The sequence below is a fragment of the Octopus sinensis genome, unplaced genomic scaffold, assembly GCF_006345805.1.
Source record: "Octopus sinensis unplaced genomic scaffold, ASM634580v1 Contig19371, whole genome shotgun sequence".
Taxonomy (NCBI): Eukaryota; Metazoa; Mollusca; class Cephalopoda; order Octopoda; family Octopodidae; genus Octopus; species Octopus sinensis.
Window position 1 is genome coordinate 15,075 of NW_021836300.1, and position 14,926 is coordinate 30,000.

The 14,926-nt window shown below is 41.0% G+C and overlaps 1 protein-coding gene across 1 annotated transcript in view; it reads right to left on the reverse strand.

The window, feature by feature from the left end:
* The window catches only part of LOC115232125 (papilin), a gene marked incomplete at its 3' end in the record, with an annotated part of 62,266 nt that overhangs the window by 13,842 nt on the left and 33,498 nt on the right, over positions 1 to 14,926 (reverse strand). The window contains exons 7-12 of the mRNA XM_036500259.1: positions 10,947 to 11,192; positions 9,814 to 9,984; positions 7,664 to 7,888; positions 5,133 to 5,387; positions 3,589 to 3,759; positions 1,129 to 1,296 (exon numbers count right to left, since the gene is read on the reverse strand). Of these exons, the coding sequence (XP_036356152.1) occupies positions 1,129 to 1,296; positions 3,589 to 3,759; positions 5,133 to 5,387; positions 7,664 to 7,888; positions 9,814 to 9,984; positions 10,947 to 11,192 (1,236 nt within the window). The remainder of the gene's footprint in view (positions 1 to 1,128; positions 1,297 to 3,588; positions 3,760 to 5,132; positions 5,388 to 7,663; positions 7,889 to 9,813; positions 9,985 to 10,946; positions 11,193 to 14,926) is intronic.

Below are 14,926 nucleotides of genomic sequence, written 5' to 3' on the forward strand. Positions count from 1 at the left end.
TTCTTTTAGTTTCCGTCTACCAAATCCACTCACAAGGCTTTGGTCGGCCCGAGGCTATAGTAGAAGACACTTGCCCAAGGTGCCGCGCAGTGGGACTGAACCCGGAACCATGTGGTTGGTAAGCAAGCTACTTACCTCACAGCCACTCCTATATATATATATATAATACGACGGTCTTCTTTTAGTTTCCGTCCACCAAATCCACTCACAAGGCTTTGGTCGACCCGAGGCTATAGTAGAAGACATTTGCCCAAGGTGCCACGCAGTAGGACTGAACCCGGAACTGTGTGGTTGGTAAGCAAGCTACTTACCACACAGCCACTCCTATATATATATATATATACGACGGTCTTCTTTTAGTTTCCGTCTACCAAATCCACTAACAAGGCTTTAGTCAGCCCAAGGCTATAGTAGAAGACACTTGCCCAAGGTGCCGCGCAGTGGGACTGAACCCGGAACTGTGTGGTTGGTAAGCAAGCTACTTACCACACAGCCACTCCTGCGCTGTGTAAAGCACTTTTTGCTACATTTGGTGTTTATTTTCTAATTGTGCTACCAATCCACTTCCACTTTTTCTGAAATATTTGCTCCCTAATCGAAACTTGATTTGTTCTTTGCCATAGCTCCATATTGCTTATGTGTTGGGGCCATATAATTTTAAATATACTACGCAAGCATCTCTCTCTATATAAACGGCAGTTTGTCTGTCTGCGCGTCTGTGTGTCTGTTAGGTTGTACCCTCACCCTGACCACGGCTTTCAACCGATTCTGATGAAACTTGACACACGCATAGCCCAATGTCATAATTCGAAACTAACGCAGCGAAAATTTTGAAAAGTTCCCCCAGTTCTGAAAAACAATCGATAAATTCGACATGCGGGTCGAGAATCAGAAACACAAACCACAGACTGTCTAGGGGACGCAACTCGACCTTTTTAACTCTCCAAAAAAAATTTACCATAATTTTTTTCCCCATTCTTTTGCTATTTTTTGGCTATAACTCTCTAAAAATGCTTTATAGTTATTTCCCTTACAAACCCGAGCAACGCTGGGCAATACTGCTAGTCTGTTGATAAATGATTGAAACAACAAAAGAACAAAGGTTGGAAATACGGAATGGGAAAATACCTGGGGCCTTGCAGGCTTTACGACATTCGTCTTCTGTTTCAAAGTTGTTGGCATTGCCACCACAGCCTGTGAATGCGAACCTTATGCATTTGTTGTCTTTCTTTGAGAAATGCCAGCGACGAGTGACATTGTGGCACCTGCCAGTATTTCGGGGGAGGTCACAGAGATCTAGTGAAAATAGAGGTCAGAGGTCAAAGTTCATGTACAGGTTTGTTGTTTGTTTGGTCCTTCTCGAGCCACACCTGGCTCATAAGGGCCGGTTTCCCGGTTTCTTTGGCATATAGGTTCCCCACCTGGACAGGACGTCGGTCCATCACAGGTGAGCTGCAAGATGCAGGAGGAAAGAGCGAGAGAAAGTTGTGGCGAAAGAGTCAGCAGAAGTTTCGCCATTAACTTCTGCCAGATCCGCTTGGAGTTTAGGTGTTTTTGCTCATAAACACACACATCGCCCAGTCTGACATTCGAACCTGCGATCCATCAACCGCGAGTCCGCTGCTCTAACCACTGGGCCATGTGCTTCCACAATGTTCCTTCTCAAGCCACACCTGGCTCATAAGGGCCGGTTTCCTTGGCGTATAGGTTCCCCACCTGGACGGGACGCCGGTCCGTCGCAGGTGAGCTGCAAGACGCAGGAGGAAAGAGTGAGAGAAAGTTGTGGCGAAAGAGTCAGCGGAAGTTTGCCATTACCTTCTGCCAGATCCGTGTGGAGCTTAGGTGTTTCGCTCATAAACACACACATCGTCCGGTCTGAGATTCGAACCCACGATCCCTCCACTGCGAGTCTGCTGCTCTAACCACTAGGACATGTGCCTCCACCATGTACAGGTGATTAGACTAGAGGTTAGAAGTCCCAGATCCTGGGTATGACTTTAAACTCCATCCAGTAGTGGGGCCCTAGTTCTGGAGTTATAGGGTTTTGATGAGTGCAGGACCACTTTTTAGTACCCGTTGGTCTCACATCTACTCTGGGCTGGGCCACGCATTGTGTTCTTGAGCAAAACTCTTCATTTCATATCGCTCCAGTTCACTCAGCTTGGCAAAAATGAGAACTCCTGTGATGGACCAGCATCCGACCACTACCACCAACACCACCACCACTGTCACCGTCATCATCATCGTCATCGTCATCGTCATCATCATCATCATCGTCATCATCATCATCATCACCGTCATCATCATCATCATCATTGTCATCGTCGTTGTCATTTAACATCCGCTTTCCATGCTGGCATGGGTTGGACAGTTCGACTGAGAACTGGCAAGCCGGGAGGCTGCATCAGGCCCCAATCTGATTTGGCAAGGTTTCTACAGCTGGATGCCCTTCCTAACGCCAACCACTCTGAGCGAGTAGTGGGTGCTTTTAATCCTACAATGGACCAGCGTCCCATCCAGGTGGGGAATGTAAATGCCATGGAAACGAGGAAGGAACTTTACCTTACTATATCATCTCAGGAGTGGAGGCACGTGGCTTAGTGGTTAGAGCAACAACAACAACAAGAACAACAACAGCATCATCATCATGAGCAGCAGCAGCAATAGCAATAAGAACAACAACAACAATAATCCTTTCTACTATAGGCACAAGGCCTCAAATTTCGGGGAAAGGGATTAGTCACTTATATCGACCCCAGTATGCAACTGGTACTTAATTTATCGACCCCCGAAAGGATGAAAGGTAAAGTCAACCTTGGCGGAATTTGAACCCAGAACACAGCAACAAGCAAAATGCAGTTAAGTATTTTGTCCAGCACGCTAACGATTCTTATTTCTTTACTGCCCACAAGGGGCTACACACAGAGGGGACAAACAAGGACAGACAAATGGATTAAGTCGATTATATTGACCCCAGTGCATAACTGGTACTTATTTAATCGACCCCGAAAGGATGAAAGGCAAAGTTGACCTTGGCGGAATTTGAGCTCAGAACGTAGCGGCAGACGAAATACCTATTTCTTTATTGTCCACAAGGGGCTAAACACAGAGAGGACAAACAAGGACAGACAAATGGATTAAGTCGATTATATCGACCCCAGTGCGTAACTGGTACTTATTTAATCGACCCCCGAGAGGATGAAAGGCAAAGTCGACCTTGGCGGAATTTGAGATCAGAACGTAACGGCAGACGAAATACCCATTTCTTTATTACCCACAAGGGGCTAAACACAGAGAGGACAAACAAGGACAGACAAATGGATTAAGTCGATTATATCGACCCCAGTGCGTAACTGGTACTTATTTAATCGACCCCCGAGAGGATGAAAGGCAAAGTCGACCTTGGCGGAATTTGAACTCAGAACGTAGTGGCAGACGAAATACGGCTACGCATTTCACCCAGCATGCTAACGTTTCTGCCAGCTCGCCGCTTTAACAACAACAACAACAACAACAACAGCCAGAATAGATTCAACAACAGTAACAGCATTCACAACAACAAACACACTGGCCCTTTTTTTAACTTACCCTTCATTGGTTTGCAGGCCCTTTCACATTCTTCCCTGGTCTTGAAGTTATTCTGGTTACCGCCACACCCACTGTACTTGAACTGACTGCATACGCCTTGCAAACTGTCGTGGTACCATGCAGTAATACGAGAGGAGCATGGACCCACTATTTTCTGTAGGTGGCACACCTCTGAAATAGACACACAATATGTGTAGGGTGTATATGCTTTTATTCTTTGACTGGTTTCAGTTGTTTGACTGCGACCATGCTGGAGCACCGCCTTCAGTCGGGCACATCGACCCCAGGACTTATTCTTTGTAAGCCTAGTACTTATTCCGTCGCTAAGTTATGAGAATGTAAACACACCAAATCATGTCATTGATTGGTTGAAGTTACCGAAATAGGCCTACATTAATGTGAAATTCCTTCGTAAATATAATTTTTTCTCAAAAATGCTAAGAGTAAAACATGTTTTATATGACACATTCTACCATCGTCCGAAATTTGAAAGTGTTTAGTTACAAAAAATTATGTTTTAAATCTGTAGGTCAAAAGGTAAAGATCCTTATCCCCTGCTAAAACATATATAACCATCTATGGAGCAGTATAGAAAAGTTATATCTTTATATATAAAATTCAAGTTGTGTGTGTGAGACTCTGTCTCCTCCGATTTAGATTCCTAACTACTCCCACATTTTGTGGTGCAGTTTAACCAAAAGCGAGTATCTTATAGTCGTCATTCATATTGAGCCCTTAGTGCGCGTCTACGATGAGTCTACGATTTAAAAAAAATTTACCATCATTTTTCTGCATTTTGAATGATTTTTGCTCGGGTTATATAAGGGAAGTAACTCTCTAAAAATGCTTATATAGTTATTTCCCTTACAAACCCGAGCAACGCCAGGCGATACTGCTAGTTTAATAATAAAATAGAAGAATAAAAGCAGAATAAAATATAATTCAAGCCTCTTCTTATCTCCTCAAAGACATACAGCATCTCGAAAGAGTCCAGAAGCTGGCTACCCACATGGTTCTTGGTTTCAAAAATTTGTCTTATGAAGAAAGGCTGAAGACGCTCGACCTTTATTCTCTAGAACAACGCTGCCGCCGTGGTGATCTCATTCTTGCTCACAACATCATAAGTGGAAAGTGTAACCTCTCGAAGGAGCTGTTCTTCACTCCTGCTCCAGAGCGTCGGCTGCGGGGTCATTCCGAAAAGCTCTATCTGCGACGACTTCATCTCAATCGAAGGAGAGGGTCTTTCTCCGTCCGGGTTGCGGTTCCGTGGAATAAGCTGCCGGACGGGATAGTGAAGATGCCGACGACCGCTCGGTTCAAAGTCTCCCTTGACTACAAGTGGCCTGAACTCTTTACATGAACACCACCCTGTACATAACTCCATGTCCCCCTACATGGCCTTACTTTTTTGATTTTTGAGCCAAATAATTAACTAACTAACTAACTAATAATAAAATTGTAGAATAAAAGCAGAATGAAATATAATGAATCACTTAGGACCGAATTATTGAATAAAGAAAAGAGAAATATTCTTTCTCACTGACCTGGTTTTGGCGTTGGTTTTGTCTGGTTAACTGTGGGAACTGGTTTTGGTGTTCTTGAAGTTATGAAAGTGAAGATTGGGGGTGTCGTTTTAGGCTCACACTTGTTGCGACATTCCAAGAAAGTGGTGAAGCGGTTCGCATTGCCTCCACATCCGCCATACACAAATCTTTCACATCGGCCCAACTTATTGTTGAAGAAGTACTGTTCGCTGTAGCTGTAGCAGTTTCCTGGCTCCTTTGGCAACTGGCAGACGTCTATGGAGAAAAGGGGAAATGATGAGGGGTGTATAAGGGGAGAAAGACCGGAAGACAATGGAATATATATGTAACGATATCATCATCATCATCATCATCATCATCATCGTTTAACGTCCGTTCTCCATGCTAGCATGGGTTGGACGGTTCGACCGGGGATCTGGGAAGCCAGAAGGCTGCACCAGGCTCCAGTCTAATCTGGCAGTGTTTATACAGCTGGATGCCCTTCCTAATGCCAACCACTCCGTGAGTGTAGTGGGTGCTTTTTACGTGCACCTGCACAGGTGCCAGGCGAGGCTGGCAACGGCCACGGTCGGATTGGTGTATTTTATGTGCCACCGGCACGGAAGCCAGACGAGGCGGAGCTGGCATCGGCCACGAGTCGGATAGTGCTTTTTACGTACCACCAGACCAGGGATCCTGGCTGGTTCAATTCGATTTCGATTTCGATTCCGATTTCGCTTGCCCCAACATGTCTTCGCAAGCAAGGGGGTTGGCATGGGTGCCTGTCGTACGGTCAGATTGGTGTATTTTACGTGCCACCGGCACAGAAGCCAGTGGAGGCGGCGCTGGCATGATATGAATAACATATTTTTTCAAATGCAGAATTACGATGAAGCCGTATGAAAGATGGCAGAATCCCCAAGGACATACTCTACGGAGGCGCAATGGCCCAGTGGTTAGGGCAGCGGACTCGCGGTCATAGGATCGCGGTTTCAATTCCCAGACCGGGTGTTGTGAGTGTTTATTGAGCGAAAACACCTAAAGCTCCACGAGGCTCCGGCAGGGGATGGTGGTGATCCCTGCTGAACTCTTTCACCACAACTTTCTCTCACTCTTACTTCCTGTTTCTGTTGTACCTGTATTTCAAAGGGCCGGCCTTGTCACTCTCTGGGACTTGAACCCACATCCCTCAAGACTCAAACTGAGTGCTTTACCATTAAGCTAAACTGCTGTTTGTTGAGAAATTTTTCCACTTTCTAAAGGTGATTCACCTAGTATTTCTGCTGTCTTAACAGCAATTCTGAGTTCAAAATATTATCATCTTATTTGTATTATACAATACATATTTTGATGCTTATAAAAAAAGACAAATGCTAGTTTGTATATATTTATATACACGAGTGTGTGTGTATATATATATATATATATATATATATATATATGAATGTATATGTATATGTATATATATATATATATATATATATATATATGAATGTATATGTATATGTATATATATATATATATATATATATATATATATATATATATATATATATATATATATACATATACATATATATATATATATACATATCTATATACATATATATAATATATATATATATATATATGTATATATGTATATATATAATATATATATATATATATATATATATATGAATATATATATATCATCTTATTTGATGCTTTTTTTCTATGTGAAATGAAGTGTCCAAAAATTTTGGGGAAATGAAGTGGTACTTATTTATTGACCCCGAAAGGATGAAAGGCAAAGTCGACCTCGGCGGAATTTGAACTCAGAACGTAACAGCAGACGAAATACCGTGAAGCATTTTGCCCAGTGTGCTAACGATTCTACCAGTTCACCGCCTTCAGGTAAATTAATTAATAATACAAGTCATTAATAATACGATTGTTTTATTGTGCAGTACCTTAGAAAACTCTGAAACTCATCAGACAATCAGGTAAACAAGCGAACGATGACCTCTTGAGTAACCCACAGGTATATGTACATGCGTAGGGCGGCGAGCTGGCAGAAATGCTAGCACGCCGGACGAAGTGCTTAGCAGTATTTTGTCTGCCGCTACGTTCTGAGTTCAAATTCCGCTGAGGTCGACTTTGCCTTTCATCCTTTCGGGGTCGATTAAATAAGTACCAGTTACGCACTGGGGTCGATGTAATCGAATTAATACGTGAGTCTGTCCTTGTTTGTCCCCTCTATGTTTAGCCCCTTGTGGGTAATACAAGAAATAGGTATTCGTCTGCCGCTACGTTCTGAGTTCAAATTCTGCCGGGGTCGACTTTGCCTTTCATCCTTTCGGGGTCGATTAAATAAGTACCAGTTACGCACTGGGGTCGATGTAACGAATTAATACGTGAGTCGGTCATTGTTTGTCCCCTCTATGTTTAGCCCCTTGTGGGTAATAAAGAAATAGGTATATGTACATGCATTCACACACACACACACACGCACACACACACACACACACGCACACACACACACGTGTAAGAATACTTGTCTGAATACTCACTTTTCGGCATCGTAGGGGTCCAGGTAGTGTAAGGGGTGGTGGTCATGGATTTCACAACGAAAGCAGAACACAGCTGTTCACATTTGTAGATTGAGGCAAAGCGGTTGGCATTTCCACCACAGCCGCCGTAGACGAACTGCTCACACTGCCTTGTGACCATATTGAAGTAATATTGCTCACTGTAGGAATAGCATATTCCTGTTTCTTTCGGTAGAGAACACATATCTGGAAGAGTGGAATGGTAGAAGAGTGGAATAGTGAATTAGCAGAATGGTGTCAACGAGAATGGAATGATTTTAAAATTCTTCAACAATAAGAGATGCATTGGAAGATAGATAGCACATTTATATCTTTTGCATCAGTTTCTTGAACTTGGAAGGTTGAGCCTCAAACTAGGCCCTTTGCAATACCCTTAAAACCTCGAACTTATATTTGAAATTAGAAGGTTGAGCCTCAAACTAGGCCCTTTGCAATACCCTTAAAACCTGGAACTTGAGGCTCAACCTTCCAAGTTCAAATATAAGTTCCAGGTTTTAAGGGTATTGCAAAGGGCCTAGTTTGAGGCTCAACCTTCCAATTTCAAATATAAGTTCGAGGTTTTAAGGGTATTGCAAAGGGCCTAGTTTGAGGCTCAACCTTCCAATTTCAAATATAAGTTCGAGGTTTTAAGGGTATTGCAAAGGGCCTAGTTTGAGGCTCAACCTTCCAAGTTCAAATATAAGTTCCAGGTTTTAAGGGTATTGCAAAGGGCCTAGTTTGAGGCTCAACCTTCCAAGTTCAAATATAAGTTCCGGGTTACACAACATTGCTATGCATAATGTCACTACTAACACACTGTACGATCACACAACCAACAACATCATCATCATTGTTCGACCGTGGTCGAGACAATGGAATTTACCATGCTACGTCAGACTTCACGGTCCATCATGGCATTACGGAGGTCCTGTTGCTGGATGCCTGTATCCCTGGAGATTACATCAGGGTAGGAGAGTGTGTGCCCTCTGGTATCGCAAGTAGATGGCTTCCAGAGGAGAAGAGTAGAAATTGCTTCGTTTTCAGCTCTACAACAATGTCCAGCAAACTGGACTCTCCTACCTTTCACAAGAGATGACACAGGTGGTAGTTTCCTATATATTTGTACTTTGGTTGGATGACGCTTCCACGAGAGATTTTGAGCTCTTATAAGGAGGCGAGTGTAGGTTCCATCCAACTGCCTCTCGAAGAGTGTGTGCCCTCTGGTATCGCGAGTAGATGGCTTCCAGAGGAGAAGAGTATAAATTGCCTCTTTTTCAACTCAACAACAATGTCCAGCAAACTGGACTCTCCTACCTTTTACAAGAGATGACACAGGTGGTAGTTTCCCATATATTTGTACTTGGTTGGATGACGCTTCCAGGAGAGATTTTGAGCTCTCATAAGGAGGCGAGTGTAGGTTCCTCCAACTGCCTCTCGAAGAGTGTGCAACCTCTGGTATTGCGAGTAGATGGCTTCCAGAGGAGAAGAGTAGAAATTACCTCGTTGTCAGCTCTACAACAATGTCCAGCAAACTGGACTCTCCTACCTTCACAAGAGATGACACAGGTGGTAGTTTCCCATATATTTGCATTTGGTTGGATGATGCTTCATGAGATTTTGAGCTCTCATAAGGAGGCGAGTGTAGGTTCTATACAACTGTCTCTTGAAGAGTGTGCGCTCTCTGGTATTGCGAGTAGATGGCTTCCAGAGGAGAAGAGTAGAAATTACCTCTTTTTCAGTTCTACAACAATGTCCAGCAAACTGGACTCTCCTACCTTTCACAAGAGATGACACAGGTGGTAGTTTCCCATATATTTGTACTTTGGTTGGATGACGCTTCCACGAGAGATTTTGAGCTCTTATAAGGAGGCGAGTGTAGGTTCCATCCAACTGCCTCTCGAAGAGTGTGCGCTCTCTGGTATTGCGAGTAGATGGCTTCCAGAGGAGAAGAGTAGAAATTACCTCTTTTTCAGCTCTGCAACAATGTCCAGCAAACTGGACTCTCCTACCTTTCACAAGAGATGACACAGGTGGTAGTTTCCCATATATTTGCAACCAACAACACAAGGCTAACTACAACAACAATTGCATCAGCAACAATTATATGCTGACCAACTTTTATCGTGACATACCTTTCGGCTGACATATCTTCTCACACTCCTCTTTAGATTCGTAACGGTTATTGTTGCCGCCACAGCCAGAGTAGAGGAACTTCTTGCAGCGACCTTCACCCATGTTGTAGTACCATTTATACATAATGTCTGTGCACGACCCGACCTCCTCTTTCAAGTGGCAATAACGAGCTGTGGAGAAAAACAATTAAAGACTATATATATATATATTGAACCATTGGGTCGGTCATTAGTTAAGTGTATCTCTACGTGTATATATTTGAATCGAATTGCATATAACAATTTTAATTACAAAAAAAAAACTTTTGGCAACTACTGTATATATATTGATAAAAATGGTAAGACAACAAAAGAATGAAAGATACTTCAATATATTGTAAATAGAGGAATTTATCCGTAAAAGTAATATGTGACAATTATTTGGTAGCCATGATAAAACTCCGAGTTTCGGATGCCAAGGTGGAAATCCATGCCACCATCTCTTCAGTTATCTGGCCATCGGAAATAATGCTATGAAAATCTGCATAGAATTTTAACCGATGGCCAGATAACTGAAGAGATGGTGGCATGGATTTCCACCTTGGCATCCGAAACTTGGAGTTTTATCATGGCTACCAAATAATTGTCACATATTACTTTCACAGATAATATATATATATATATATATATATATATATATCTATATATATATATATATATATAATATATATATATATGTATGTATGTATATATATGTATATGTATATATTATATATAGATATAGATATATATATATAGTATATATACACATACACACACACATATATATAAAAGTGTGTATATATATATATATATATATATAAGTATATATGTGTACACACATACACACACACACACACATATATATATATATATGTATACTCACACACACATACATATAAACATGCACATCACAAGCTTTGTTCAGTTTATGTGAACCTAATTCACTGACAAGACATTTGCCTGGACTGAGGCTTACAGTAAAGAACACATGCGTCTAAGGTGCCATGCAGTGGGACTGAACTGGAAACCATTCGGTAGGGAAGCAAGCTTCTTAACCGTAGGGCCACACTTGCTCATATAAGAAAATCCAAAAGAACGCGTAGAGAACTTACTGGAAACGACACGCAGTTCCGTTGTTGTCATTGTAGTTGCTGGAGTGGTGAATGGAATATAGGGGGTGGTCCACTCGATCGATGACCCACACCTGAGACGACATTCTTCGAAGGTCGCGAAACGGTTGGCATTGCCACCACATCCCCCATACACGAACATCTCACATTTACCCTTCAGTGTGTTGTGGAAATACTGCTCGATGTAGGCGTAGCAGTGTCCCTTTTTCTTGGGCAACAGGCAGACATCTGCATAAACAGGGGGTAACAGCTGTAGGTTAAGATTCTTCAAACACACACACACACACACACACACACACACATATAGAGAAACACACACAAACTCTCTCTCTCTATCTCTCTCACATAAACACACATGCATTCACACACATGTTCATATATACACACACACATTCATTTATACATCCATACATCCGTCCATACAAACATACATATACGCACACATAAATACATACATACACACACATACATTCATTCATTCATCCATACATACACACACACACATATAGAGATACACACACAAATTCTCTCTCTCTCGCATAAACACACATGCATTCATACAGATGTTCATATATACTCACACACACACACACATTCATTTATACATCCATACATCCGTCCATACAAACATACATATACACACACATAAATACATACATATACATATATATGCATACATACACACACACATACATACATTCATACATGCACACACGCACACATGCATACATACATACATAAAAACACACACACACACGCATACATACACATATAGAGATACACACAAACTCTCTCTCTCTCTCTCTCTCTCTCGCATAAACACACATGCATTCATACAGATGTTCATATATACTCACACACACACACACATTCATTTATACATCCATACATCCGTCCATACAAACATACATATACGCACACATAATTACATACATATACATATATATTCATACATACACACACACACAAATACATTCATTCATCCATACATACACACACACACACACACATAAATACATACATACATTCATACATGCACATACGCACACATACATACATACATAAAAACACACACACACACACATATAGTGACAGTAACTTCGAAGTTTCGGCTTGTTCTCCTTCAAACTGCCAATCTTTTCCTTGTAGAAGTTTAATAAATTTGTACTCTAGTAAAATGTATTGAGTACATTTTAACAGAGTACATGCTTATTGTGCAGTTTAATGTTACATTGTTTACCCATATAACTTGAAATAAAAACAAACCTTAAAACACATATTACACACACACACACACACACACACACACACAGAGTTTGGATGAAAATAATGGAAACCATTTTCTATTCAAACCCTTTAGCATTCAGATTACTCTATGAAAAATAGTATTATTTAAAAAGCATCTAGTCCACACTGTGAAGTGGTTGCCATTTGGAAGGACAGCCAGCTGTAAAGACCATGCCACACATCGCCTGGTCTGAGATTCGAACCCGCAATCCCTCGACTGCGAGTCCACTGCTCTAACAACTAGGTCATGTGCCTCCTCATAGTCAATGGTAGATGATGCTATCAAGCCATAGAGAAGACAACCCACCAGTGCCGGTGGCACATAAGAGAACCATCCGACCGTGGCATGCTAAAAGCACCATCCGATCGTGGCCATTGCCAGCCTCGCCTGGCCTCTGTGCTGGTGGCACGTAAAAAGCACCATCCGATCGTGGCCATTGCCAGCCTCGCCTGGCCTCCGTGCTGGTGGCACGTAAAAAGCACCATCCAACCGTGGCTGTTTGCCAGCCTCGTCTGTCACCTGTGCCGGTGGCACGTAAAAAGCACCCACTACACTCATGGAGTGGTTGGCGTTAGGAAGGGCATCCAGCCATAGAAACATTGCCAGATCAGACTGGGCCTGGTGCAGCCTTCTGGCTTCCCAGACCCCAGTTGCACCGTCCAACCCATGCTAGCATGGAAAGCACCCACTATACTCACGGAGTGGTTGGCGTTAGGAAGGGCATCCAGCCATAGAAACATTGCCAGATCAGACTGGGCCTGGTGCAGCCTTCTGGCTTTCCAGACCCCAGTTGCACCGTCCAACCCATGCCAGCATGGAAAGCGGATGCTAAACGATGATGATGATGATGATGATGAAATGTCCGAAATAAAAACCATTTAGCAAGGATGTGCGCCATCTGATACCGTTTTGCGCATAAAAGATTATGACATAAATCTCTCTCTATATAAACGGCAGTTTGTCTGTGCGTATTTCTGTGTGTCTGTTTGCTTGTACCCTCACCCTGACTACGGCTTTCAACCGATTCTGATGAAACTTGACACACACATAGCCCAATGTCATAATTCAAAACTAACGCAGCGAAAATTTTGAAAAGTTCCCCCAGTTCTGAAAAAAATCGATAAATTCGACATGGGGTCGAGAATCAGAAACACAAACTGTCTAGGGGACGCAACTCCACCTTTTTTAACTCTCGAAAAAAATTTACCATCATTTTTTCCCATTTTTTTGCTATTTTTTGGCTATAACTCTCTAAAAATGCTTTATAGTTATTTCCCTTACAAACCTGAGCAACGCCGGGCGATACTGCTAGTATGTTATAATTTCATCCATGGATGACTAATAATACATACACACTGCTCAAAAACACACATGTACATGCATACGCACACTTGTCATTTGACCTATTAGAAACAGCAGCCAAACGGCACCAAATGATACCTACCACATTGAAAAGAAAAAAAAAAAACCTCAGAGGACACACAGACAATGTGGTCCTTGATATCCTGCAACTGAAAAGGAAAAAGACCCACAAAACTGGTTGGACATGGTTGGACATGGCTGGAAAGCCTTTCAGCCGTAGGTCAACTTTAGACAACACAAACATCTACATGCACACACCACATGTATAGTACTGACTGAAACATGTAAAAGATAAACAAACAAACACACACACACATGTATATGAAAGTATATATATATATATATATATATATATATATATATAAATTAGAGATAAAACCACAATTAGGCAAATCAAACAGTGAAAAACATAAACCAAAACATAGAAATAAATTAATTAATTAAAAATTCTTTTTAAATTTTAACTTTAAATTTAAATAATTTAAATTTTGAATTTTATATTTTATATATTTTGTATATTATATTAATTAATTTATTTCTATGTATTGATTTATGTTTTTCACTTTGATTTGCCTAATAGTGGTTTTATCTCTAATTTATATATATATTTATACTGTAAAATTAGATTTAATCCTAAATCTAATTTTCCCCTGTAAGTTTGGATTTACTCCCTAATAATATATATATATATATATAGACATAATACATAAGGTAATAATAAATTATTATTACCAGTGGCCTAGCACAAAAAACGAATTAGTCATTAGACTATATATTATTCATATAGAAATACAAGAAGAGGCTTCCAAATAGGAAAGCGTTGTGCACAACGCTTATTGTATTTATATATATATATATATATATATATATATAGGGAGAGTTTACGAAAAAAAACAAAAGACGAAGACAGGTGGTGTACAAAACAAACAGATGTATTAGTATAACGCTCAGGAATAGAAAAAGTCTTTTACGTTTCGAGCCTATGCTCTTCTACAGAAAGGGACACAGAAAAAACAAGGAGAGAAACAAGGAGAGAAAAAAATGTGTGTAGTGGCTAACGATCTATATGCATGTGTGTAGTAGAAATGTATACAAATATACAGTTATACATCACGGGACAGTACATTATATATATATATATATATATATATTCAATATATGAATGAGGTATTGAAAGTCACAAAAATGACAAAACACTGATGTATAACACTCCTGCAATAGGACTTGATGTGAGTTATCTTGCTTAACTATGACTTCCAGGTGTTAACACCAGGTAAATTGATGGAATATATTCTCTTATGCCTATAATCGT